The sequence below is a fragment of the Dendrobates tinctorius genome, unplaced genomic scaffold (genome assembly GCF_039654945.1).
Source record: "Dendrobates tinctorius isolate UK_male_01 unplaced genomic scaffold, ASM3965494v1 ptg000312l, whole genome shotgun sequence".
In the NCBI taxonomy this organism is placed as follows: domain Eukaryota; kingdom Metazoa; phylum Chordata; class Amphibia; order Anura; family Dendrobatidae; genus Dendrobates; species Dendrobates tinctorius.
In genome coordinates, this window is record NW_027361979.1 from 4,505,305 (window position 1) to 4,532,321 (window position 27,017).

The following is a 27,017-nucleotide window of genomic DNA, read 5'->3' on the forward strand; positions in this document are numbered from 1 at the left end:
GTATAATTGGTGGTCTCTATTCATCAAACTCTAAACTGATGCTTGGTCTTTTTTCTGTAATGTCTGAATTCAGGTCTGAAGGAAAGATGCGTCGACCTCCTTGTGTTTGAGTCACTAATCCCTAAACCCATGCTTCAGCACTATGTTAGCTTGCTACTAAAGCATCGACGACTGCTCTTGTCTGGTCCGAGTGGGACAGGGAAAAGTTTCCTAGCACATAGGCTGGCTGAGTATTTGGTGGAAAGATCGGGACGAGAGGTGACTGAAGGCATTGTTACTGCCTACAACATGCATCAGCAGTCCTGCAAGGTTAGTCAATTTATTTCCTAGCCATTGTTTTTTCTTTGCTTAGGCATTTTGTCATATTATATGTTTTCTTTGCAGAAATAGTTTCAAAGGGACATTATGTTTTCATACTTCCCTTATCCCCAGAAGCAGTTTATTTGTTAAACCAAACTGTGCTTTACTAACCATCCCTAAGTCCAGAGCTGAGTCTGCACCCGGTGTCTGGTGTTTACTGCAATGCTGATGTCATTTCAAAGGCGCTGCAGCCAATCATTGAGCTCAGTGGCCCTTTCAGTGTAGATGACACAAGGCGCTGAGCTCAGTCATTGGCTGCCGCACTTTCGACTTGACTTTAGCGTTGCAAACAATAAAAGACTCAGTGCTGAATCGGGAACGGGGTGAGTAAAGCGCAGTTTGTCTTTCCTTAAAACAAACTGCACCTGGGGACAGGGGTTTTCTGAAACCTAAAAAATGCTTTAAATGGAATCTGTCAGCAGGTTTTGCTATGTAATCTGATAGCAGCATGATATAGGGGCTGAGAACCTGATTTCAGGGATGTGTCACTTATTAGGCTCTGTGCTGTAGTTTCAATACAATCGGTGTCACGTGCAGCCCAGAGCACCCAACATTGTAACCCTGCCCCACCACTGACTGGCTGACAATGCACAGTGTGCACATGGCGCTGCCAGTCAGGGGTTATACACAGCCCAGAAGTCTTAGCTCTGCTACATCTACAACAGATAAATCAGGGATTCTATCAAAACTACAACAAGCAGGCTAGGAAGTGCTACATCGCTGGGGAATTTACAATTGAAAGGTTGAACTTGATGTTCTTAGGTCTTTTTTCAACAATAAATCGGGCTCTCTGTCTACATTATTCTGCTATCAGATTCCACAGCAAAAACCTTCTGACAGATTCCCTTTGACACTAAGTTTTATTTCACAAGTTTATTTTCTCTATGCGGCCAGTGGAAAAAAAGATAATTAGGATGCAAAATTTAAAGAGCAACTGTCACTTGGGGTAGCCTCGCCAAGAGAAAACAGCCGCACTCAGAATTTTTTTTGCTATAATTGCAGATAGAAAACACTAGAGTTTATTTGTGTACAATATAATTTGACCAAAGGAAAATTATCGAGGTAGCAAGGGAAACAAGGTAACGTTTCGACCCAGTTCCGGGTCTTTATCAAACCTCACTTAAGAAGTAGGGAAAGTCACCAATAACTTGTACTAGACTAATAGAAAACAGAAGTCCCAGCTGGGGCTTGGTACTGTGTGGGGTCTGGCGTCATCTGTGGTGGTGTACCCACCACGACATCTTGGCACTCACTTAAAACACCCAAACAGTTCAGTTGATTGAGAAATGTAAAACATGGCTTTTAGAAAATGGTGACACAAAAGCCATTTTATTTTCAATCTTTGTAGTTATTGTACAAAAGTCATAAAACACATTAAAATACCTAAATTTGGTATTGCAATAATAGTACTGACCCATAGAATTAAGTTAACACTGCAGCATGTGAATAATGTAAAACTTAAAACATCAAAAAACAACAGCAAAACTGCTGTTTTTTTCTATTGCTCCCTATAAAGTGTTAATAAAAGTTTGGTAATAAGTTATATAATGAGTTAAAATTGTGTTATGAGCTTATTGCTGTGTTGGGTCTTAATGGAGTCTAAAGCTGTCTCTGATTTTAACCCTTAAATTCTCTTGTCTAGTCCATTTTACTTGAAGTCTGTCCTTTGTGATCATAACACATATGTTGGCCACCTTTCTGTTTCCACTTGCTGACTTATCAATAAAACTTAAAGAGAAGCTACAAACAGAAAATGAGCTATTGTTTAAATCAAGATTTTGGGTTACCTGTATTTTTTTAAAAAGTTGGCAATTATTTTTTTCATTTTGCAACAAAAACAATATTATTGCAATCTTTACTTTGGCCACGAGATTTTTTAGACTTCTACTTTTTGTGTTTTTGGGAAGACTTTGCAGCAGGCACCATATTATTAGTACAATGACAGGTAACACGTGTGCACACAGTTCATAATAAGGATCCGCCAATCAAAATAGGAGATTTCACACCTGACTTTTCTACACCCCTCTTCACAAAGACCTTTGCACAGGCTTATTAGAGACTTCAATGGAAAAGATTTGGTAGGGATCCAACTATTGTGGCTATGTACATGTGATTTTTACTGAAACCGTATGAAGATAGGACCAGATTCATCAAGATGGTGGTGTCCCTGTCAATGGTGCTTTTGGATACATTTTTATCACTTTATACTGTCACTTTATATGCCTCCCTTGTTTAATCCCTTTGAGAGGCATTACGGAATAGGCCTGTACCCAGGGGTCTGATTAAAATGATTAATAACACCTCTTTGCATATAAGAAATCCCTTTTCAGCACATGTCCCTTCCTGCAGACCACATCCAGTTACACACACATCCCTCATTCATAAAAATAAACGTAATCGTAACCAAAATTTAATGCACATTTTACTGAATATACTGAAGAATATTGAGATTCACCACCTATCAGATGAGAGGCCACTTGTCCGATGTTCCTGATTCATGAAGAGACCTACAACCATCCTGACATGGTTCCCTTAAAAATGAAAGTGTCATTATTGTACCACCTAAATAAAAATATTCACCCATGTTGGGACCCTCAAACAAACAGTTGTTCCTCATTGTGTTTCCTGTACAAAATCTTGCACCCACACTGTTTCTCTAAGGGTATGTGCACACGGTGCGGATTCTGCTGCGGATCCGCAGCGTTTCAGGCTCTGCGGGTCCGCAGCAGTTTTAGGTGCGTGGTACAGTACCATTGTTTTCAATGGTAAACTGGAAAACGCTGGGCACATGCTGCGGATTTTTCCGTGTGGTTTTGCTGCGGTTTACAATCCGCAGCATGTCAATTCTTTTGTGCAGAAACGCTGCGGTTTCACACCTCATCCATTATGAGGTGTGAAACCGCAGGCAAATCCGCAGATAAATCAAAGGACTTTAGTCCTGCAGATTTATCTGCGGATTTTACTACAAAATCTGCACCACCAAAAAACTCCATGTGCACATACCCTTAAGATACATTGCTTCCAAATTGTCCTTTCCTATAAAATAATCCTTCCACACTGTACCTTACTTTTATAGGATCTGCAGCTATACTTGTCCAACTTGGCAAACCAGATTGACAGAGAGACAGGACCATGTGATGTCCCTTTAGTCATTTTACTGGATGATGTTACTGAAGGTGGAGCCATTAGTGAATTGGTGAATGGGGCCTTGACCTGCAAATATCACAAGTGGTAAGTGGCAACCGAAAGACTGTTATACTGTATTTTGTGTTTGTTTTCTCATGCTCTATAAATGCAATTTGGCATTTCTACGATTTAAAGTGTGGCCTCTGCCTATTATTTTTATATGATTTACCATGAAAGTGAGTTTCTTCATAAAGTGTCAAAGTGGCCCCACGCATTAACAGCAAAGACACCCAGGTACTCTGAATACCAGTAGTACACCAGAGTGGGTACACCTATGTGAATGCTTGAAAAACGTTCTATATATTTCTTTTGTAAAGCAACGTTGCTGTTTGTATGTTCAGTTTTTTCGTTTTTCACATTCCAGGAGCCATAGTATTTTTATTTTTTCGTCGCTATAACTGCATGAGGGCTTATGTTAGTCAAGATGAGTTGTATTTGTCAGTCGCAGCATTTTGGGGTACATATAACTTAATAGCAAACTTTTATTAAAAGGTTGTTCGCTACTCAGACATCCCTCTCCCAGTCAAGTAAAATAATAACAGCTATACTCGCCTCTCGTGCCGGTGCTGTTCTAGCGGTGACGGCACTAGCTCCCTGGGGATTGCATGACATTGTTGTGTCATGTGAGCTCCGCAGCCAAACAGCAGTGGCTTCACTGTCCCCCTCTTCAAACAAATGTGAAATCCAGACAAAGTCAGAAGACAGCAGTTCTGAACTTGCTATGGGTGTCAGATTTGTTCTAAGAAGGGGGGAGTGAAACAGCCACCGATTAGCTGCAGGGCTCATATTACATAACAAAGTCACGCGAGCCCCAGAGAGCTAGTGCCGACACCTCTGGAACAAAACCGGAGGTAAGTACAGGTTGTCATTATTTTACTTGGGGGAACATAGTGGTGTTAAAGGGGTTGTCTGAGTCAACAAATGACCATTGGATATCAGACAAAAAAAAGGAGTTAGTGGACAAATTCTACGATACCGACAGAATTGAGACGTATATCCCAGTATAGTACAGTAAGATGATAAGGCAGCTTTAATCTAAAAAAAATAATTATTTTTGCATCGCTTTATTCTGAGAGCTATAGACTTTTTATTTCTCTGCAGATGGAGCTATATGGGGGGCTTGTTTTTTTCCAGAACACGTTGACTTTTTCAGCTATACAGCTTTTGTTTACAATCGACTTTTTGTTTGCGTTTTATTTAACTTTTTATCAGTACAATGAAAAAACTGTTTTTTTTGCCACATATTTAATTTATAAAACTGTCACACTATTTAACCCCTTCAGTGAACAATGTAAAAAAAAATAAATAGATCGAGTGTTAGGTTTCGGGATTCTCCCACTGGGTAGATCCCAAACCTTGTCTGCCTCTGAGGTCTCCCGTTCTGCTCCGGCCGCAATGGGGGCTGCTCAGCAAAGATGTCGGTCTCGGTGTCTTGCTCAGACTTGTGCTGTTTGCTTGGTTGCTGCTGGCCTTCCAGCTAGTTCTTTGGTAACCAGCGATAGGCAGCGGCAAACAGATGCCCTGGAGGCTATAAGTCCAGAAATCACGCTATTGAGCATGCTCGTGATGTGGCGATGTCTCATTGGTGGTCGGTCGCCAGCTGATCTGGTGATGTGGCAGCTCCGGATTGGTCCACAAGCAAGGTCCTGTCCGACTGGACAAGACCCGAACCTATAAAGGGTCCTCCGAGGCGCCCGCTGGCACGCTAATGTCATCAGCGGTTAACTGAGCTTGGTACCCATATTTTTGCGCCACTCGGTGGACAGCTGTATTAGTTAGTTTTATGTGCTTTGCCACTCAGTGGTTAGCTGAGTTGGTATTCGTCAGCCAGTGTATACCTCTGAGACGTTATCAGTTTGGTATTTTGCGTTCAGTTCACACTTGTGTTAAGTTGGCACAGCGTGCTTCTTAGTGAACGCTCGCTGCACGGCTCCGCCATTGTTTACTAGCAGCAGGATAACATCTCTGCACGGTGGACCCCGGGTTGCGATTGCACTAAATAAAATAACTAATAAAGTGCGATCCACCAACCCTAACACTACATTAGCGCCAGGCTAGTAATGGCAGACAAGCAGCAGCTCCCATGGAATATCCAGCAACTTCAGCTGTGGAACTATCCACAGTAGCGGCACAGGCAGCCAGTGAAGCTGCTACTAGGATTTCAGCTGCGGCTCGTGCTCTATTTTTTCCACACTTCCCTCTCTCCAATAAGTTTTCTGGGAATAGTAAGGTTTGCAGGGGATTCATGAACCAGTGCTCGATCCAGCTGGAGCTACTGCATTCATGGTTCTCGTCTGAACAAGCCAAAGTGGGATTTGTGATGTCCCTTTTGACGGACAGGGCTTTGGAGTGGGCTACGCTGTTATGGCAATGTAAGGACCTGGTGGTCCGGAGTGCCTCTCGTTTTTTGGGCACCCTGAAACAGGTCTTTCTTGGATCCCAGGTTACCCATGACGCCACACTCCAACTGCTGGTGTTGACTCAGGGCTCATTTCCGACCAGTCAGTTTGCTATCCGGTTCCAGACGTTGACGTTAGCTTCCAAGCTGGAATAACCAGATAAGGACTTGGTCCCGGTGTTCTGGAGGGGCCTTGCAGACCATAATGCAACATGCTGCGTTCGGCGCGCACGGGCGCACCTTCAAAAGTGTGCAGCGCACGCCAAAATCCTACTAGCGCACGGCCAGCGCACGATCTGCGCACCCTATGCTATAGATGGGGTGCGCAGATCGCAAGCGTCCATGTGCGATAGTAGGCGGCGATGACCGGATGGGGCAGGCAGGGAGCCGGCAGGGGGCGGGGCTTAGCGGCGCCGTGCGCTGCGTCGAATAAACGCTAGTGTGAAACTAGCCTTAAAGGGGTTGTCCGGGCTTTTCACATAATCTCAGTACATATCTGGGCTGCAGAATCATGACAATAAGTAATCTACTTTCTGTCACTAGTTTGCACGGTTTTCTAGATATTCCGAACAGAACGTCCAAGGGGGGGGGGTGTTATGGCATTGAAATGAGAACTAGTCGTAACCTCCTACTCTACTCCAAACATGCCCTCTATAGCAACAACCCCACCCTCCATAGCTACAGGCCCTCATCACACAGTAAGGAATTCTTCCCCTCCAGCAGCCTTAGTGCAGAGAGCTGCTCCTCCCCCAGACACACTCTGAACAGTTATCTATGGAAAGTGAAACCAAGTGAGGAGGGAAAATCGTCCTGTATTCTGGGCCACTCCATGATTACAATACATAACTCATTATCAGTAATTCTTTCCCTCATTGTCCCAGGCTGCTGGCAGCAGTGAGAACAGACTGTGTGATGGCCAGTGATGGGGGTCTGCAGCTTCTAATCTGCACAGGGGATGGCAGTCACTGATGTAATCTGTTGTGTGACAAAGCCTCTGCTGTGTGAATGAGACAGCTCTGTGTCACTGATGTCTTCACACAGTATGTGTGAGCACTGTGTCTCTAATGACACAAATACTGATGGGAGCAGCCTGTCCCAGAATACAGGACGATTTTCCTTCCTCACTGGTTTCACTTTCCTTAGATCACTGTTCAGCGTGTGTCTGGGGGAGGAGCAGCTGCTCTCTGCACTGAGACTGCTAGAGGGTAAGGATTTGTTTCTGTGTGATGAGGGCTTCTTCATGTGGACGGGGAGGGCTATAGAAGGCATGTTTGGAGTAGAGTAGGAGGTTACGACTAGTTCTCATTTCAATTCCATAACACCCCCCCCCCCCCCCTTGGACGTTCTGTTCAGAATATCTAGAAAACCGTGCAAACTAGTGACAGAAAGTAAATTACTTATTGTCATAGTTCTGCAGCCCAGATATGTACTGAGATTATGTGAAGAGCCCGGACAACCCCTTTAAGGATGCTTTGGTCACTAGGGAGGTCTGCACTACACTGGGGGATTTAATATCTATATCCACTCGTATCGATCTTCGGTATGCTGAACAAAGATTGGAGCGAGCCCAGTGTAGACACAGGATTCAGTTAGCACCAAATTTTACCAATCCTTTGGGGTCTCTGACTCGGACGAGCAAATTGGTGGAGCCCAAGGTGGTTTCTCAGGTGGAGGCTAAATTCCGTTCTGTATATTTTGTCTGTAGGCAGGCTGGTCATTACCCCAATAGATATCCCAGGCACCAATAGATATCCCAGGCGTCAGGGAGATCTTTCGCCTCAGGTGGCTATTGGAGGAGGCTCTCTAGATTCGCCAGATGTGTCCTCAAAATTAACCTTTAAGGTGACACTGTCCTACGAGTCGACCTCTCACACTACAGAGGTTTGCGTGGATTCCAGGGTTGAAGGTAATTTCATGTCCTCCGCCTTCGCTTAACGGCACGCAATACCTCTAGTGATACTCTCTAAGGCCGGGGTCACATTGGCGTTTGAGTCCGCAACGTGGTGCTGTGGACTTCTTTCCTTAAGCTCCGCCTACTTCCGCATGCGTCCTGCGTACCGATCTTTAACATTGTGTACGCAGGGACATGCATTGTATGCAGATGCGTCCGCGTGCTTCGTTTTGATGTGTCCGCCAAACGTAACATGTTGCATATTCTTGCGTCCGGCGGGCATGTCAAAACGACGCATCCGCATACAACGCATGTCCCTGCGTACACAATGTTAAAGATAGGTACGCAGGATGCATGCAGAAGTAGACTAGATGGAGCTTAAGGGAAAAAGTCCTCACCACCACGCTGCTGACTCAAACGCTAATGTGAACTTAGCCTAAGCCAATCACCATCCAGGTGGTAAATGAGTCCGTGCTACCCTCTCAGATCACACATCAGACCATTCCTCTTTCTCTTGTTATTTCTCACTCATCACCCCTATGACTGTCCTATAGACCTCATTCCGGGTTCACAGCCTCCCCGTGGGCGAGTCTACCCTCTGTCTCTCCCGGAGACTGAGGCTGTGTCCCAATATATCAAGGAGAAATTGACTAGAGAGTTTATTAGGAAGTCAGTGTCTCCTGCCGGGGCTGGGTTGTTCTTTGTTGAGATGAACGGGGGACTTCATCCATGCATTGACTACAGGGGATTAAATGCCATCACCATCAAAAATATAAACCCTTTGTCACTCATCTCGGAGCTCTTCGACAGACTGCGAGGGGCTAGGGTATTTTCCAAGTTAGGTCTGCGTGGTGCTTATAATTTAATACGTATCCGAGAAGGGGATGAATGGAAGACTGCGTTTAACACTCAGGACGGTCATTATGAGTATCTGGTAATGCCATTCGGTCTCTGTAATGCTCCCACCGTCTTCCAAGACTTTGTTAATGACATCTTTCGGGAGTTATTATCCACCTCGGTAGTAGTGTATCTGGATGATATATTTATTTACTCCCCAGATATTGAGACTCACCGAAAAAATGTCTGTAAAGTATTCAAATTTTTACGCGCCAATTCCCTTTTCGTTACACTAGAAAAGAGTGAGCAGGAATCTTTTCCTTACCTTGGGTACATTATTTCAGCCAAGGGGTTGGCAATGGATCCTGCCAAACTGGAGTCTGTGATGAACTGGCAGGAGCCGCATTCCCTTAAAAGCGGTGCAGCGCTTTATGGGACTTATCAACTACTATACTCTAGTAGCTCCTCTGATAGCCCTCACCAAGAAGGGAGCTAACCCCAAGCAGTGGTCAGAGGAGGTCTCCAAGTCTTTTACTTCTGTGAAGTCCCACTTCGCTAGGGCTCCTGTGCTACATCGGCCCGATGTGGATAAACCCTTCATCCTGGAGGTGGATACCGCTTCCGTCGGTGCGGGAGCAGTCTTATATCAGAAGAATGCTCATGGTCGGAAACACCCATGTTTCTTCTTCTCTAAGACCTTCACACTGGCGGAGAGGAACTATTCCATCAGGGACAAGGTGTTACTGGCCATGAAGTTAGCCTTCTCTGAGTGGTGACACCTCCTAGAGGGAGCTCGGTATCCCTTTCAAGTATTTACTGTTTTGTTTTCAATGTTTTATTTATTGAAACAATATTGGTAACTTGACAGCAACACAACAGATACAACAATGCAGTTATGTTACATCACAAATAATACAATACAGTGTTCAAAGGACTCTTTCTATCTCAAGAACGGTAATGAGTACTAGAGGATGTCCATTCTATAGGGATGAAAACACCCACATCTTTGTCGAAATATTGTTACCTTGAAAAAAAAGACGATTAAGTCTTACTTGTTATCAACAAATTAGACATACATTTGGGACAGGACCTGGGCCCAATGTTGAATAACAAACCTTCACGTGAAAAAATTAGCTTAGTAGGAACCCAGTCTGGGTCCAAGAAAATGGAGAGAGTAAACCATAGGGTTCTATCAATAAACCGGGTGGGGGAGAAGAAGGGGGGGCAGAGGTCTGCAAACATGATGCTCAAGTCCAGAGTTTAAGATGTAGGGTTAGGTGTATACAGTTGTGGCCACAAGTATTGACACCCTTGCAATTCTGTCAGATAATACTCAGTTTCTTCCTGAAAATGATTGCAAACACAAATTCTTTGGTAATATTATCTTCATTTAATTTGTCATAAATGAAAAAACACAAAAAGAATTGCCCTAAAGCCAAATTGGATATAATTCCACACCAAACATAAAAAAGAGGGTGGACAAAAGTATTGGCACTGTTCGAAAAATCATGTGATGCTTCTCTAATTTGTGTAATTAACAGCACCTGTAACTTACCTGTGGCACCTAACAGGTGTTGGCAATAACTAAATCACACTTGCAGCCAGTTGACATGGATTAAAGTTGCCTCAACCTCTGTCCTGTGTCCTTGTGTGTACCACATTGAGCATGGAGAAAAGAAAGAAGACCAAAGAACTGTCTGAGGACTTGAGAAACCAAATTGTGAGGAAACATGAGCAATCTCAAGGCTACAAGTCCACCTCCAAAGACCTGAATGTTCCTGTGTCTACCGTGCGCAGTATCATCAAGAAGTTTAAAGCCCATGGCACTGTGACTAACCTCCCTAGATGTGGATGGAAAAGAAAAATTGACAAGAGATTTCAATGCAAGATTGTGCGGATGTTGGATAAAGAACCTCGACTAACATCCAAACAAGTTCAAGCTGCCCTGCAGTCCGAGGGTACAACAGTGTCAACCCGTACTATCTGTCGGCGTCTGAATGAAAAGGGACTGTATGGTAGGAGACCCAGGAAGACCCCACTTCTTACCCCGAGACATAAAAAAGCCAGGCTGGAGTTTGCCAAAACTTACCTGAAAAAGCCTAAAACGTTTTGGAAGAATGTTCTCTGGTCAGATGAGACAAAAGTAGAGCTTTTTGGGCAAAGGCATCAACATAGAGTTTACAGGAGAAAAAAAGAGGCATTCAAAGAAAAAAACACGGTCCCTACAGTCAAACATGGCGGAGGTTCCCTGATGTTTTGGGGTTGCTTTGCTGCCTCTGGCACTGGACTGCTAGACCGTGTGCATGGCATTATGAAGTCTGAAGACTACCAACAAATTTTGCAGCATAATGTAGGTCCCAGTATGAGAAAGCTGGGTCTCCCTCAGAGGTCATGGGTCTTCCAGCAGGACAATGACCCAAAACACACTTCAAATAGCACTAGAAAATGGTTTGAGAGAAAGCACTGGAGACTTCTAAGGTGGCCAGCAGTGAGTCCAGACCTGAATGCCATAGAACACCTGTGGAGAGATCTAAAAATGGAAGCTTGGAGAAGGCACCCTTCAAATATCAGGGACCTGGAGCAGTTTGCCAAAGAAGAATGGTCTAAAATTCCAGCAGGGCATTGTAAGAAACTCATTGATGGTTACCGGAAGCGGTTGGTTGCAGTTATTTTGGCTAACGGTTGTGCAACCAAGTATTAGGCTGAGGTTGCAAATACTTTTGTCTGGACCATTTTTGGAGTTTTGTGTGAAATGATCAATGTTTTGCTTTTTGCTTCATTCTCTTTTTGTGTTTTTTCATTTAAGACAAATTAAATGAAGATAATAATACCAAAGAATTTGTGTTTGCAATCATTTTCAGGAAGAAACTGAGTATTATCTGACAGAATTGCAGGGGTGTCAATACTTTTGGCCACAACTGTACATAGAAATGAATTTTTCTGATTTCCTGTACAATACCCAAAGACTGCAGACATGCAAGAAAGCGGAAGCGCTATGTGTAGAAAGTGCTACCAATTCTTCAGCATGGTATAACTGGTCAATTTTAGTTAATAACTGGCTCCTGTTTGGGATGTTGGACGTAAGCCAATATGAAGGCAGAAGGAGCTTGCCGGCTGTCAGGATGAAGGACGCCAGTTTCAATATGGCTTTGTTATTTGGGATACTTGGAAGATTGAGGAAAACATGTTCCGGTGTGAACTTTATGTGGGTACGTGCTACTTCATTTAAAACTTGGGATACTATGTTCCAAAATTTTTGTATGACGAGACAGGCCCACCAAATATGAAGATATGACCCTCTGTCCATCTCACATCTCCAACACAAGTCCGACAAAGTGAGGAACCATTTATGAAACATAAGTGGCGTCGTATACCAATGAGTTAGTATTTTATAGCTATTTTCTTGGGCTCTCACACAGTGTGAGGGTCCATATGAAGACATATATTAAATTTAATTTGGAAGTCAGAAAAGTAGTGGCCCAGCTCTCTCTCCCATCTCCGCACAAAGGCTCTTTTTTGAGAAACTTGCTGTATAAGCAGCATACTATAGAGGGCGGAGAGCACTTTTTTCGGAGTTTTTGTTTGGGAGCATAGTGTTTCAAACGTGGTGTAAGGTCGCCTTTGATCATGACTTGGCGCAGCGACTTCCTTAGGGATTCATAGTGTAGGAAGGTGCAATTAGACATTGTAGGTAGTTTTTTCATATCTTGAAAGGATATAAAGAACCCCTCTTTATATAACTGATCTAATAGAGGTGATTTGTCAGGTGATTCATCAATTCCGAAGCCATAGTATCCGAGACCTTAGCTAGCGGTGAGGGGGTTGGCGCTAAGTAAATTGCCACTGATTTCCAGCATTTAATCGCCGCCCGAGTAAGGAGGTTCGGATAGGTAATTTTAGGTGTCGTTATAGGGGAGAGGATAACAGAACGTAATTGAATCGGAGCCATCTGTTATTCAATAATGAGCCAGGGTTTCTCTCCTGTCCTCCTGACCCAATCAACAGTCCTTGACAGGACAGCAGCCAAATAGTAAGTGTGAATGTTGGGGGCTCCCATGCCACCTTTCCCTCTAGGCAATGAAACTGTATGGGAGTTAAGTCTCGGCCTGTGTTTATTCCATATGTACCTAAAGATAGAACTATTGATCTGGGCAAATCTATAGGCAGCATCTGAAACAAATAGATTAATTTAGGTAAAAGGATGCTCTTAACCAGATTTTTTCTGCCTATCCAAGAAAGGTATGGGGCCCTCCATTTTTCAGTGTGGTCTGTAACCAAGTTAAGCATTGGCTTATAATTCAAGTTGAATAAATCTTTAAAGGACAAACTAATTTTTATACCCAGATACTTTATATAATTGCCCGGCCAATGGAAGGGGAAATGAGATTTGAAATCATCTATAGTGCTAGCAGGTATATTTATGCCCAGTGCTTCGGACTTAGATGGGTTAATTTTGAAATTGGACAAAGAGCCATATCTCTCTAGGATCCGCATGAGGGCTGGTATACCTCTGAGGGCAAGTCATGGTGACTAATAAGACGTCAGCGAAGGCCATAGTTTTATGCGAAGTACCCTGATTGTTCACTCCCTCTATATCTTGACACATTTGCATAGCTTTGAGGGGTTCCATCACTGCTATGAATAGTAATGGTGAGAGAGGGAACCCCTGTCTTGTTCCGTTATGAATCTCAAAGGAATTGGTAAGGGAGTTGTTAAGTTTAATTCTGGCTGAAGGGTGTGAATACATTTTCAATATGGCCTCTACCAACAGAGGAGGAAAATTGAAGTTAAGGAGGGTTTCCTGCAAAAAGATCCAATCCACTCTGTCGAAAGCTTTTTCTGCGTCTGTGCCTAATAGCACCAAGGGTATCTTATGTAAGCTAGAATATTGCATCAAATGTAGAACTCTCCATGCATTTTCTTTGCATTCTCTACCTCTAATGAAGCCGGTCTGATCAGGGGAGATCAGTTTGGGTAAATACTCCGCAATGCGCCTCACAAGCATACTGGCATAGATTTTCAGATCCAGGTTCAGTAATGATATGGATCTGTAATTGCTGCAAAGCTCTGGGTCTTTGCCCTCCTTATGGATTAGAGAGATATGAGCTTCCAAGGATTGGGGAGGGAAGGGTTTGCCTCAAAGTATTTCATTACTGAGAATAAGAAAATAGGGTTCTAGGATCTCCGAAAAGGTTTTATAATATATAACAGGAAGACCGTCGGGACCAGGAGCTTTCCCAGAGGGGCTATTTGACAGAGTGGATCGGACCTCCCCCCTGCGTGAAGGGCCTAGTCAGAGATTTTTGTTCTGATGTGAGTTTGGGGAGATTGAGGTCAGCTAAAAAGGACTGGACTTCTGTTTGTTTTGCGTAACCTGTCGGCGTCAGATTGACCAGGTTTCAGATTATAAAGGCTTGAATAATATTTTAAAAATTCCTGAGAAATCTGGTCAATGTCAGAAGTTTTACTGCCATTAGAAGTTTTCAGGGAGTGAACATAGGTCTTAGCTTGACTAACTTTGATTAATGATATACCGTATTTTTCGCTTTATAAGACGCTCCGGATTATAAGACGCACCACAAATTTTGAGGAGAAAAATAGGAAAAAAACATTTTTTTAATAAAATGGTGGTGCCTCTTATAATCCAGGTGTCTTATTGCTTACCGAGGGTGGTGGCTGCGGTGAAATGGAGTCCCAGGGTCGCTGCTGGAGGAGGCAGGAGTGGGGTGATACTGCAGGCCGCAGGAAGGGATGAGAGGGTGCTCCGATGTGCAGTGTGTTGCCAGGGGGGGTCTGTGCTGCTGCCAGGGGGGGCTCATGCTGCTACAAGGGGGGCTCATGCTGCTACAGGGGGGCTGTACTGCTGCCAGGGGGGCTCGTGCTGCTACCGGGGGGGGCTCATGATGCTACCAGGGGGGACTTGCGCTGCTGCCAGGGGGGCTGTACTGCTGCCAGGGGGGCTTGTGCTGCTACCAGGGGGGCTCAGACTGCTACCGGGGGGGCTTGCGCTGCTGCCAGGGGGGCTGTACTGCTGCCAGGGGGGCTCATGCTGCTACTAGGCGGGGCTTGCGCTGCTGCCAGGGGGGTCTGTGCAGCAGCCCGGGGCTCTGCCCACATTTACCGGGTGTCCGTCGGCGCTGTGGATGTCTCCGGGTGCCCAGCCGTGTCTCCACGTGCCCAGCGGTGTCTCCGGTTCCAATCCCGGGGCTCTGGCGACATTTTGCGACAGGCCAGAGCCCCGGGGCTCCCTCTCGGTTCCCTCTGTTTGGCTCCGGCAATATGGCAGCCGCCGCCGGGGGTGGCGCATGCGCTGATGGTGACCTCGGGACTGAGATCTCGAGAGATGAGATTTCAGCTCTGAGATCTCATCTCTCGAGATCTGTCCCGAAATCACCATCAGTGCATGCGCCGCCCCCGGTGGCGGCCGCCATATTGCCGGAGCCAAAACAGAGGGAACCGAGAGGGAGCCCCGGGGCTGTGGCCTTTCGCAAAATGTCTCCCGAGCCCCGGGATTGGAACCAGAGACACCGCTTGGCACGTGGAGACACGGCTGGGCACCCAGAGACACCCACAGCGCCGACGGACAGCCGGACACCCCTTCGGCCTACACCCGGTAATGTATATCCTCTTTGTAAGACGCACCCCCATTTTCCCCCCAAGCTTGGGGGAAAAAAGTGCGTCTTACAAAGCGGAAAATACGGTAAGTCTGGAGGCCTTATCGCCATGCACAAACATACGATTTCTCCAACTAATATACTGCTTTGCAGACTGCTTATTCAGTACATCTTTTAGTTGTAAGCGCTTGGCTGTAAGTGCCTCCAGATTCCGACGTAGTAAGGTTCTTTTGTGTTGCTTTTCTAAATTAACTATCTCTTCATATTGATCTTGTATCATCTTTTGCGCTGTTTATTGAGGTGTGAAGCTATAGATATTAGTTCACCTCTGACCACTGCTTTTTGGGCCTCCCATATTGTTGGAAAACTCACCTCTGGGGAGACATTTTTCTTGAAATAGTCTATTAAAGCATTCCTGATTCGTTGTTTATTAGTGTCTGAGATTAGAATTGAGCCGTTTAGTCTCCATGAGCGATACCCGTACTGGGGTTTTGAAGTTGAAAAACGCACTGCGACTATCGAGTGGTCTGAGTGTACTGAGGGGAGAATTTCTGCTTTAAAAAGATTTGGTAACAAAGATCTTGGTAGGAAGACATAATCAATTCTGTGGTAGGAATTATGGGTATGAGATTAAAAAGTGTAATCAAGATCATTAGGGTGCATGTGCCGCCATCCATCGATTAATGAAAGACTATGTAGGGATTTTTTTATCCTAATAATATTTTGATATGATATCTGACATTTTTTCGTGGACGAATCCAAGATTGGGTCTAGAGGAATATTCAGGTCCCCTTCAATAAGCGGTACACCTTCTAAGAAGGAGCGGAATTGGTTTAGCTTGGATGTAATCCATTTAATTTGCTTCTTGTTGGGGGCGTATAGGTTGCCAATAGTGACCAAGGTTCCTCCCAGTAGGCCTTTTATAAAAATATATCTCCCCTCTGTGTCAATCAACGAATCAGATAGTAAAAAAGAAGTATTCTTATCAAATTCAATTGACACCCTCTAGAACTCTTCTGGGGAGAAGTGGCATGGTACCACTAGTTGTAATATGAATTCTTAAAACAGGGTAGTTTCTCAATTTGAAAATGTGTTTCTTGCAAAAGAAGAATATTAAAATTTTCCTTTTTCAACCAATTTAGTGTCTGTGTTCTTGGTATGGGTGAATTTAGGCCGTGCGTGTTAAAACTTGCTAATTTTAGTGTACCTTGTTTAGCTTCCATACGAGTTGGAGTGGCTGGGTAGGCCATTATTCTGAAGTGCGACCTCGCAGGACCAACCAGGGAAGGACAGGGATAAGAACAAGGGGTAATTAGTGTATAAAGGTGATAAGATGTGCAGTCCTACAAAAAGACGTTTCGGCCTACACTTGGCCTTCGTCAGTCCGACTGCTGTCTATATAGTATGAACAAATGTATGTCCACGAGCAAAATAATTTTTTTATAAGTTCCTGCTTCCAAATATGGTGTAGGTATATAGCAGGCTTCCAGCTACCCTTAAGGTGTGCTGTGCTGGTAATTCAATTAGATGCAATATATTCCATAAGGAAATGAGGAGAGGTTCCCGCTGGATTGCTGAAGCAATTTGCCTGTGGAAGATGTCTGTACTGAGACCGGTGTAAAAATTTACCTGTAGAAAATGTCTGTACTGAGACCGGTAGCAAAAGGCCCGTATGGGGTATATAATAGCCCCAAACGGCGGTGGATACCGCGTTCAGCCCTGCACACTTGCAACTTCTATAAGCCCCATATTAGCCTAAAGGCCCCGTCACACTAAGCGATCTCGGTAGCGAGTTCGCTGCTGAGTCACAACTTTTGTGACGTAACAGCGATCTCACCAGCGAGATCGCTGTGTGTGACAGCGATCAGCGAGCAGCCCCCCTGCCGGTATCGCTGATCGCTGGAAGAAACCTCTGGACATTTCTTTGGTCGCTGGTCTCCCGCTGGCCAGCACGCATCGCTGTGTGTGACAGCGGGAGACCAGCGATCAGGTGTAAAAAAATAATAAAAAAAATATAGTTATTCTCACCTTCCGATGTCCCGTTCAGCCATCCTGCCTCTCTCCACGCTCCGGTCCCAGTGATCCTTTGCGAGAATGACCGCGAGACTTTGTTATCCCTCGAGACCGTGACATCTCGCGGTCATTCATGCAAAGGATCACTGGGACCGGAGCGTGGAGAGAGGCAGGATGGCTGAATGGGACGTCGGAAGGTGAGAATAACTATATTTTTTATTTTGATTATATATTCTACAGCGATAGCCAGCGATGCCGGGCGCTCGGCATCGCTGTGCTGATCGCTGGTGAAGCTGTCAGTGTGACAGCTCACCAGCGATCACATAGCGATTTACTAGCGATCCTGACACCTTGATATCGGTGTCGGGATCGCTGGTAAGTCGCTTAGTGTGACGGGGCCTTTAGGCTGCTGGTCACACCTGCAAGCTACTATTATATGCCCCATACGGGCCTTTTGCTACCGGTCTCAGTACAGACATTTTCTACAGGTAAATTTTTACACCGGTCTCAGTACAGACATCTTCCACAGGCAAATTGCTTCAGCAATCCAGCGGGAACCTCTCCTCATTTCCTTATGGAATATATTGCATCTAATTGAATTACCAGCACAGCACAACTTAAGGGTAGCTGGAAGCCTGCTATATGCCTACACCATATTTGGAAGCAGGAACTTACAAAAAATTATTTTGCTCGTGGACATACATTTGTTCATACTATATAGACAGCAGTCTGACTGACGAAGGCCAAGTGTAGGCCGAAACGTCTTTTTGTAGGACTGCACATAAATAAAAACTTCACTTAAAAAGGACAATTCAGTTGAGTGCCAAGTTACTTTATTATTATTCACTTGGGTCTGGGTAACCTACTTGTGCACCTTGTGGTAGTGCCACGCTATACTTGACACAGTGCTAAAAACAGTAACACAAACCATATTATCTTGAAACAATTAACATTTCAAAAGAGGGGAGTGAGTAGGATGGCGCCAATGTCACGAGCATCATGAATAAACAACTCTTTCCCATCTCCTGAGACAATGCCCGCCCCCCCCACCTGCAGACAGTATACATTGAAAGTGGAGCGAGCAGGCCCCCCGAGAGAGAAAACAGCAATACATTGTTCCGAGTAGTATTCTGCTCACACATGGAGTCCATGGCATCTGCCATACATAAACGATTGATGCCGCAGCTCGATCTTTCTTCCTGAAACCAAAAATTAAAACACACAAAAGAACACAGGTATACATTAAAGTCAAACTAAGCGGCCTCTAGATGGCTCTATCATTAGTGATCGGCCATGACTGACAAGCAGTCTCTATCTCATGGACAAGTCTTTGTCCTGGGCTGCCAGTTCTTCAGTTATCTTCATTTGGATGGTTAGAATTTAGCTTTGCTGCTTTACGTCGATTTCGAGTGGATTTTGTAGACTGGGCCATACTCCAAGGCTCGGGCCGGGCGAGAGGGTACAGTGAAGGGACTGAATGGTATACCTCTATATCTGGATACTTTTCCAAGGTGATCCCCAGCTCCTTGCACGCTTCTTGAATTTCCACCGAGGTCCTGGCCTGAATGCGATTGTCCTTGGAGGATATTGCAATGCCAAATGGGTATAACCAGAGGTATTGGTTCTGTCGTAAAGCCTCAGTAAAGGGTTTCAGAAGACGTCTCTTATCTAATGTCGATGTTGCTAGGTCTTGAAAGATCAAGATTGGGGAATCCTCAAATGTAATAACTTCTGCTTCTCTTGACCGTCTTACTATTAAGTCCTTAGTACGATAATCCAAAAAATGGCAAATGACGTCCCGGGGAGGGTCTCCCATTTTGGGTCGTGGCTTTAGCGACCTATGGGCCCTAACCATTTCAATTTGCGAGGGGTTGTCTTGAGACAGCAGTTTAGAAAATATTTCAATCAAGGTTGCGATCAATGCTTCAGCAGCTACTGATTTAAGGATACCCTTTATTCACAGATTATTCCCTCTTTCTCTATTCTCATGGTCCTCAAGGATAGAATATATTTGGTTGATATGTACCCCTTGGCTCTGGGAGCAAGTTATGACCTCATTGGTTTGCTGAATTATGGTGGCATTGGAGGCCTCGAGCGTATCCACCCTATGGCCTATTTGAGATATTTCTTGCTTAATGTCAGATAAGTCTTTTACCACCGGTTCAAGAGATTTAGTAAGAATCCTCTTTATGAAGGATCTAGAGACAGGCTTGTCCCCCATAGTACTATCATCATCCATGTCGCTCATATCAGAATCAAGGTCACCCTGCGAGTGTTGATCCATATGTACAGGGGTTTTTGATTTAGTTGCGGTGGCTTTAATTTGTTTTTTTTTTTTTGTAAATTCTTTATTTTCGAATTTTAAACATCACCATTAAACACAACACCAGTTCTCAGATGCATTTGGCGAAATATTACATAAGGGTTGGTTTAGGGCGAAGAGGAAGGAAAAAATAAGGGAAAAGTAGGTAGGGGGAAAAGGGAAAAAGAAAGGGAAGGGGAAAAAGGGTACATAATCATAAACAGTATCAACAACATTAACATTAACATAATGTGGTTGACGGCATGAGTACAAACGTTGAATGGGTGCACTTCAGAAAATAACATAGCACATTACATTAGGGCTATCCAATTGTAGCAGTGAGGCTAGGAACCCCCGTGCAGAAGCCGTCAGATCCAGGTAAACTTATGAGACTCTAGGATGCCCTTAAGGAGGATTGTCTTCTAAATACCTATTCCACGGGGCCCAAGTCAACACATAAGATCTATGATTATAAATTTCCCAGCTAGACAGCTCCTCTAAGCGAGAGATCTGATTTATTTTAGCATACCATTCTCCCAACGTGGGAGGAGTTACATCTTTCCAATGGGCAACTATTAACTGTCTCGCCGCACTCAACATCAGTGGGAGAAGACCATGTTTTTTTGGTAAAAAGTCCTTCGACGGACATGAAAGAAGAGCCTCCGTGGCTCTAAGATTAACCTTTATTAGTCTTAATTTTTTGAGAACTAGTTCAACTCCATCCCAAAAAACCCTCAGTCTAGGGCAGTCCCAGAATATATGTGAATGGTGTCCTCTAGAATTGAGGCATCGCCAACAATCGTCATTATCCGTGAGGCCCAACTGGAATAATTTAGCTGGAGTTAAATGCCATCTAGTTAATATTTTATAAGAATTCTCTTGCAGGAGTACACATCTGGAAAAACCCCGAGCATTTGACAGCATTTTAGATATTTGGTCCTCTGTAAACGTGGTATTGAGTTCCATTTCCCAAGAGTATATAAACGAGGGTTTAAAATGTATATTCGGAGAGATGAGATGTGCATAAATGCGGGATAAAATTTTTAGCCGTGGGGGTGGAAGTTTAATCATAATATCTAACCAGGACCAATTAGTTTTAGACGGGAATATCCGTCCAAACTGTAAAAGTGTACGTCTAATGTGTTGTTTTTGGAGAAAATTTGTTGGTTGAGTCAACGCACCCGGTGGCCAAAACCCCTCCCTCAAGATTCTATTACCATAAAAACCATTCAACGTTTCTCTAGGGAGGTTGGACCATAAATTGTATGGGTCTTGAAAGTCTAATTCCAGCAGATAGGGTATTGAACCGATCGGTGTCAATGTCGAGGGGAAGGTGTCTTCTGGGAGCTCTCCCATCACCAATCTTTTAATACGCAATGTAGTTGTAGTTACTTCATCCAACCTAAGAGAGGCTGGCGGTTTAGCTTTAGTCCAAAGATACGGTAAGCCCCTCAGGCCCAATAGAGCCCAGTCAACACTATCCCCCTCCTCACTCCCAACACAGGACACCACCTTTAACCATCTGCTGAGATGAATAGCCTTATAGTATAAAAGAAGGTCCGGGACCCCCAATCCTCCAGAAGAAATAGGGCGAGAAAGAAACTTATATGGCAACCTGGCCCTTTTTGATTTCCAAATAAATTTTCCAATAAGGGACTTTAACTTTCCAAAGAAGGTCAGGGGAATCCGAATCGGAACCATGTTCATGGTGTACATTATAATAGGCATTATATATGCCTTAAACACATTAATACGACCCATCCAGGATAAAGTGGGTAGGCTATATTTTTGCATCAGGCTCTTGACCTTTTGAACCAAAGGAGTGTAATTATTTTGAAATAGGTTGGCGGGATCTCTAGTTATCGTTATTCCCAAATATCTAATAGAATTAGTAGCCCAGGAGAATGGAATCTGCGTGCGGATAGTGGAGATCTGAGAGTGGGGAAGAACAACGCTTAACACTTCAGATTTTGTTAAATTAATTTTAAAATTAGAAAGGAGACCAAATTGATGGAAGGCCTGAAGGATAATTGGGAATGCTTGGGATGGGTTGGAGATAAGAAAAAGCAGATCATCTGCGAAAGCTAGAGTTTTAAATGACCTCTGACCCACCGACAACCCCTCTATGCGTTGGTCTTGTCTGATGCTTTGTATCAAAGTTTCTATAACTAAAATGAACAAAGATGGCGACAAGGGACAACCTTGTCTAGTCCCGTTATTAATCCCAAAACTATTTGACAGGGTACCATTGATTCTGACCCTAGCCGTCGGTTGAGAATAAAGCGAGAGGACTGCTGTTATATATTGAGGGGGAAAGCCAAACCTGATCATTACTTGTTCCATGAACCTCCAGCTCACTCTGTCGAAAGCCTTCTCGGCATCCGTCGACAAAAGCATCAAGGGAACATCCCGAGTCCTAGCAAACATTATAGACTGAATGACTTTAGTAGAGTTATCCTTCCCCTCTCTGCCTCTCACAAAGCCTGCTTGATCCGCATGAATTAGTTTAGGTAAGAAATTGCTTAATCTGCCCGCTAATATCTTAGCCCACATTTTAATGTCTTCATTAAGCAGTGATATTGGTCTATAACTAGCGCACAAATTGGGTTCCTTACCCTCCTTCGGGAGAACTGTGATGTATGCCTCTAATGATTGTCTAGGGGGGAGCTGGCCTTCTAAATAGGAATTAAACAAAGACACTAAGTGAGGTAACAATGGTTTTATAAACTTTTTATAATAGATAATGGGGAGACCATCTGGACCCGGTGCCTTTCCGTTCGGAATAGTAGAAAGAGTGTCTAAAATTTCTTTGGGGGTAACTGGGGCAGTCAGCAAGGACTGGCCCTCAAGAGTTATTTTAGGGAGATTTAGTGTGGTCAGGAATTCTGTTATTTTTTCTAAGGCTGTGGCTGGCTCCTGCATGCTATCCGGTATATTTAAGTTATATAAATTTTCATAAAAGATTCTAAACTCCCTGGCAATATCTGCAGTCTCGAAAATTGAAGAGCCATCTAAAGCTCTAAGTTGTCTAATAAACGTCTTTTCTTTTTGTTTCTTAAGTAGGGATGTCATGAGCTTACTACTTTTATTGCCATGAAGATAGAACTTCTGTTTACTTCTCATGTAGATTTTCGCTGATTGAATGTTTAAAAGGTTTTTTAGTGAAGTTCTCAAATCTGTAAGTTCAGATAATATTTTATTTACTTGAGATCTCTTATGTAGTCTTTCGAAGGAACTAATTTGATGTAAAATAGACACAACCTTTTTTGTTCTTTCTTTTTTCAAATAGGAGCCTAGGGCTATAAATTCCCCTCTCATTACTGCTTTATGTGACTCCCATACCATAGGCAAGGGCGGGCCTGAGTGTAAATTAGTTTGAAAAAAGAAGTCAAGAGTGTTTGTTAGTTTTGCAATGTGGGAAGCAGAGTCCAGCAATGTCTCATTCAGTGACCATGACCCAGCCGGCCCGTGGTAGAGTTTTTATCTCTATGTCAAGAAAAATGGGAGCGTGGTCTGAGAGAGAGATGATGTCTATATTTGCCTTTTTAACTAATAGGAGATTAGCTGTTTGTATCAATAGGTAATCAATTCTGTGATAGCTATTATTCGGATGGGAATAAAAAGTATAATCTCTGCCCGAAGGAAAAAATGTTCTCCAAGGGTCTATCAGATGCAATTTTTGTAATGATAGGTGTAACTTTCTCAGTGCCCTTTGAGAAAGAGCCGACCTGCCCGACGAAGTATCTAAGGCTGGGTTCAAAGATACATTAAAATCCCCTCCCACCAGCAACAGACCCTCAGTAAAAAGTTCTAGAATGTTCAATGTTTTGCACAGCCAACCTATCTGATTCCTATTTGGGGCATATAAATTACACAGGGTAATCTTAGTGTTGGCCAAAAAACCCTTAATTATAATGTACCTGCCTTCTGAATCTGATAAACAATCACTCAAAATAAAGGGAACATTTTTTTTTATAGCAATGCTCACTCCACTGGACGCCGAACCGCCCACACTGTGATACCAGGTCGGGTAGCGAGATCTAGACATATCTGGAACTCTCCCTTTTTTAAAATGTGTCTCCTGCAGAAAAACTATACTAGACTTCTTTGAATGCAAAAGATTCATTAATTGGCTTCTCTTATTTGGGGAACGTAAGCCCTTTACATTATACGAGGCCACTGTCATAGTGGCGAAGTCCACCTTATCACCCATAGCTTGGTAAGGGAAGTAAAAATAAAGATTCCTCTGTCATCAAACCACCGAAATTAAAAAAATACAAAGAAATGAAAAAAAGAACAAAAAACCTAAAAATTACTAATATAAAACAAGAGAAATAGAACAAGATCCAACTACCTGTCTGTAGCAGAGGTAGGGGGTCAAACATACCTCCCATAACAGAGCAGGAAATAACATTTCCGACACACGAGTGGCACATGTTAACTTATACGGCAATTGAATGATATCAACAACACATAAGCAAGCGTCAAACTTGGCAAGCTAAAGTGAGTTAGAACATGTCCGAGTGGACCGCGGGGTCCGGCTCCAGTAGTGGTAAAATGCAACCAAAAGGAACACAAGAAAGCTCAGGGGGGTATCTCCTCCATTCCAGATTTTCCTCTTTTAGGAGTCGAGCGTTTCCTTCCTGAGACCCAGTCACCCTGCCCTCCAGCATAAGCATGGACAGGGGGAGGCGTGCGATGATCCATGTCCAGAGGTAGCCAGGAAGGAATATCTATAGGGGCAATGTCAAAAGTGTCCCATATTTTGGCTAAATCTTCAGGGGTCCGAACCATTATTTGCTTGCCGTCTCCATGTATAGATATACCAAACGGAAACAGCCATTTATATAAAATTTTTCGTGAGCGTAACACCTCCAGGAGGGGCCTTAGGACTCTTCTTTTTGCAAGGGTCGACGGCGCAACGTCCTGATAAAGCTGAATAGCAGATCCCTCATAAGAAAGATTCTTAATGTCTCTTGAGGCAGACAAAATAGCATTAGTATCCAAATAGCTCAATAAGCCGCAAATCACATCCCTCGGGGGTTCCGTTGGCTTCGGCTTTGGTCTAAGTGATCTATGCACCCTTTCTATTACAATTCGATCACATTTTTCTTGTGGGATTAAAAGGGCGAAGATCTCCTTCGTAGATTTTTCTAATATTTCTGTGGAAACACTTTCAGGCAAGCCTTTTATCCGTATATTCTTCCTGCGGCTCCGATTTTCCTGGTCCTCCAGGGCCAGAAAAGAGTTGTTAAGCTGTGCTCTGTGGTAGTCCAGATGTTCTCTCATGGCATTGGAGTGGCTAATGATAGAGGACTGGGATGACTCCAAGGACTCCACTCTATTACCAATATGTAGCAAATCCGCTCTCATACCAGATATCTCATTAACTAATGGTTTTATAGCTTGTGCTAATAATTTTTTAAAAACCGATCTAGAAAGTTTCCCAGAGTCCGATTGAGTAACATCGCTGCCTGAAGCATCATCACTGGAGTCTGAGTCCTCGACATGCTCCTCTTCCACAACCTCTGTAGGGAGCCTTTTAGCATTAGGCCTAGTCGATGCAGATTTATTTTTCAAAAATTTATCCATTTCACCCTGTTTGCTTCGATACGCCTCTGCAGCCAACGTTTTTGCACGCTCTTTGTTAGTTTTGACCATTTTGCTTAATTGAAGCCTGCCCTTAATTCACCACTCGTGCGCCAAGAAAAGTCTAGTAGTGCATTTTTCTATATGTAAATAACCCCATGCAGCTTGGAGGGTGAGGGGCTAATATATGGAAACATCCGTGGAGATCTGCTGGAGCCGGTAGGGGTAGGGACAAGGCAACGCCAACTCCCCCCCGCGGCGCTTCAGAAATGACACAATGTCCTCCTCACCGGTGGCTCATAGAACTGCAGACAGCAGCACTCCCATGAGGGGAGAGCGATATCCCCCGGTCCAAGAGCGACCCAGTCCCAGGTAAACGTTTCAGCGAGACAGGGGGCCGTCAACAACCCGGCCCCTCGGACACAGAGCCAACGCTCCCCTCCACCGCCAGTAGCAGTCCCCACAAACAGTTCACCGGGGGCTCCCCGCGCCACGGCCGCCTCTCACCGCCTTTTACTTTTTGCTCCAACGGGCGAGACCGCTCCTTATTTCGCGGTCTCACGCCTCTGTAGAGAGCCTCCTGTGGTCCGGTTTCCAGGCCTTATCCGCAGGGGGATGTAAAGATGGCGCCCGTCTCTCCGGCGCCGCAGCACTCCCCACGAGGCCGCTCTGCGCTCCGGTGTCCCGGTGGAGAGCAGCAGCCCCTCTCTTCTCTCCACCGCCCCTCACCTTCTTCTCCAAGCCCGGGACGCTCTAAGATTGATTTTGCCTCTTTCTTCCGGGTTAAAATAGGCTAACCTTGTGGCTGGAAGCGGGAGCCGCTGTACAGCACGTCCTCCCTGTGTGAGATCCAAGCCACGCCCCGGCTTTAATTTGTTTTTTTATTAAGGAAGTTATTCACGTCTACTTGAGTTAGAGAAGCCTTATGTCCTGAAGAAACTGAAGTGGATCTACCAATCTTGACCATCATTAGATGTTGAAATTCAGCGTTGTCTGGCAGCTATTTTAACGCCATTCACACACACCCCCCCCCCATATACATTTTCATGAGGAAAAATTAAATTTTCAATGGATGTGCAGAAGGATTGGCTCGTCTCTCATTTTGAGACAATTGGGTGCTGATTTTAAAATGGCCACTAGGTGTCGCTTTTAACCCAGCAGTGAGTCAGATTCCAAAGAGAGTGTCCTGGATCTTTATTTCTGGTGTTTATAAGATCCCAAGTCTAAATAAGAGGAGAAAAAAAAAAAAAAAAAAACACAGGTGGGACAAGAAGCCCCTCAAAGAAGGCGGGGAGGTCAGGTCAGCGAGGGTTAACACTCCAGACTGTATTGTCCCCTTCTCTCCTTAGTCTCCTGCATCTTTTATGGCAGCGGATTTTTAGTCTTATTTTTTGTATTCTCTCTGTCATGGTCCAGTCCGGAGTTTATCTTCTGCTGTCTTCACTCCGGACTAGTCATGCAGGGGTTAATCTCCTCAGCCTCGTTCTGGAGCTAGCTGGGCTATTTAAGGCTGTGTGCACACGATGCAGATATGCAGCGTTTCCGCAGCGGATTTTACCGCGCAGAAACGTTGCATATCCGCATTGTGATGTACAGTACCTTTAAAATGAATGGAAAAAAAAAAACGCTGTGCAGACGCTGCGGATTTTTCCGCGCGGTTTTCCTGCGGTACAAAATCCGCAGCATGTTACTTCTTTTGTGCGGTTTTCTATCTCCCCTGTCTCCAAATCCGCAGGGGGAAAACCGCAATGGAAAACCGCACAAAAACCGCATGAAAACCGCGTGAAAAATGGAAGAAATCCGCAGGAAAAATGCAGGTCATTTGAC

At 44.3% G+C, this 27,017-nt stretch overlaps 1 protein-coding gene across 4 annotated transcripts in view; it reads left to right on the forward strand.

Annotated features, from left to right (window-relative positions):
* Positions 1 to 27,017, forward strand: part of NAV1 (neuron navigator 1) — a 241,865-nt gene that overhangs the window by 144,972 nt on the left and 69,876 nt on the right. For all 4 annotated transcript variants that reach the window (XM_073561056.1, XM_073561054.1, XM_073561055.1 and 1 more), the window contains 2 exons: positions 74 to 309; positions 3,437 to 3,591. In XM_073561056.1, the coding sequence (XP_073417157.1) occupies positions 74 to 309; positions 3,437 to 3,591 (391 nt within the window). The remainder of the gene's footprint in view (positions 1 to 73; positions 310 to 3,436; positions 3,592 to 27,017) is intronic.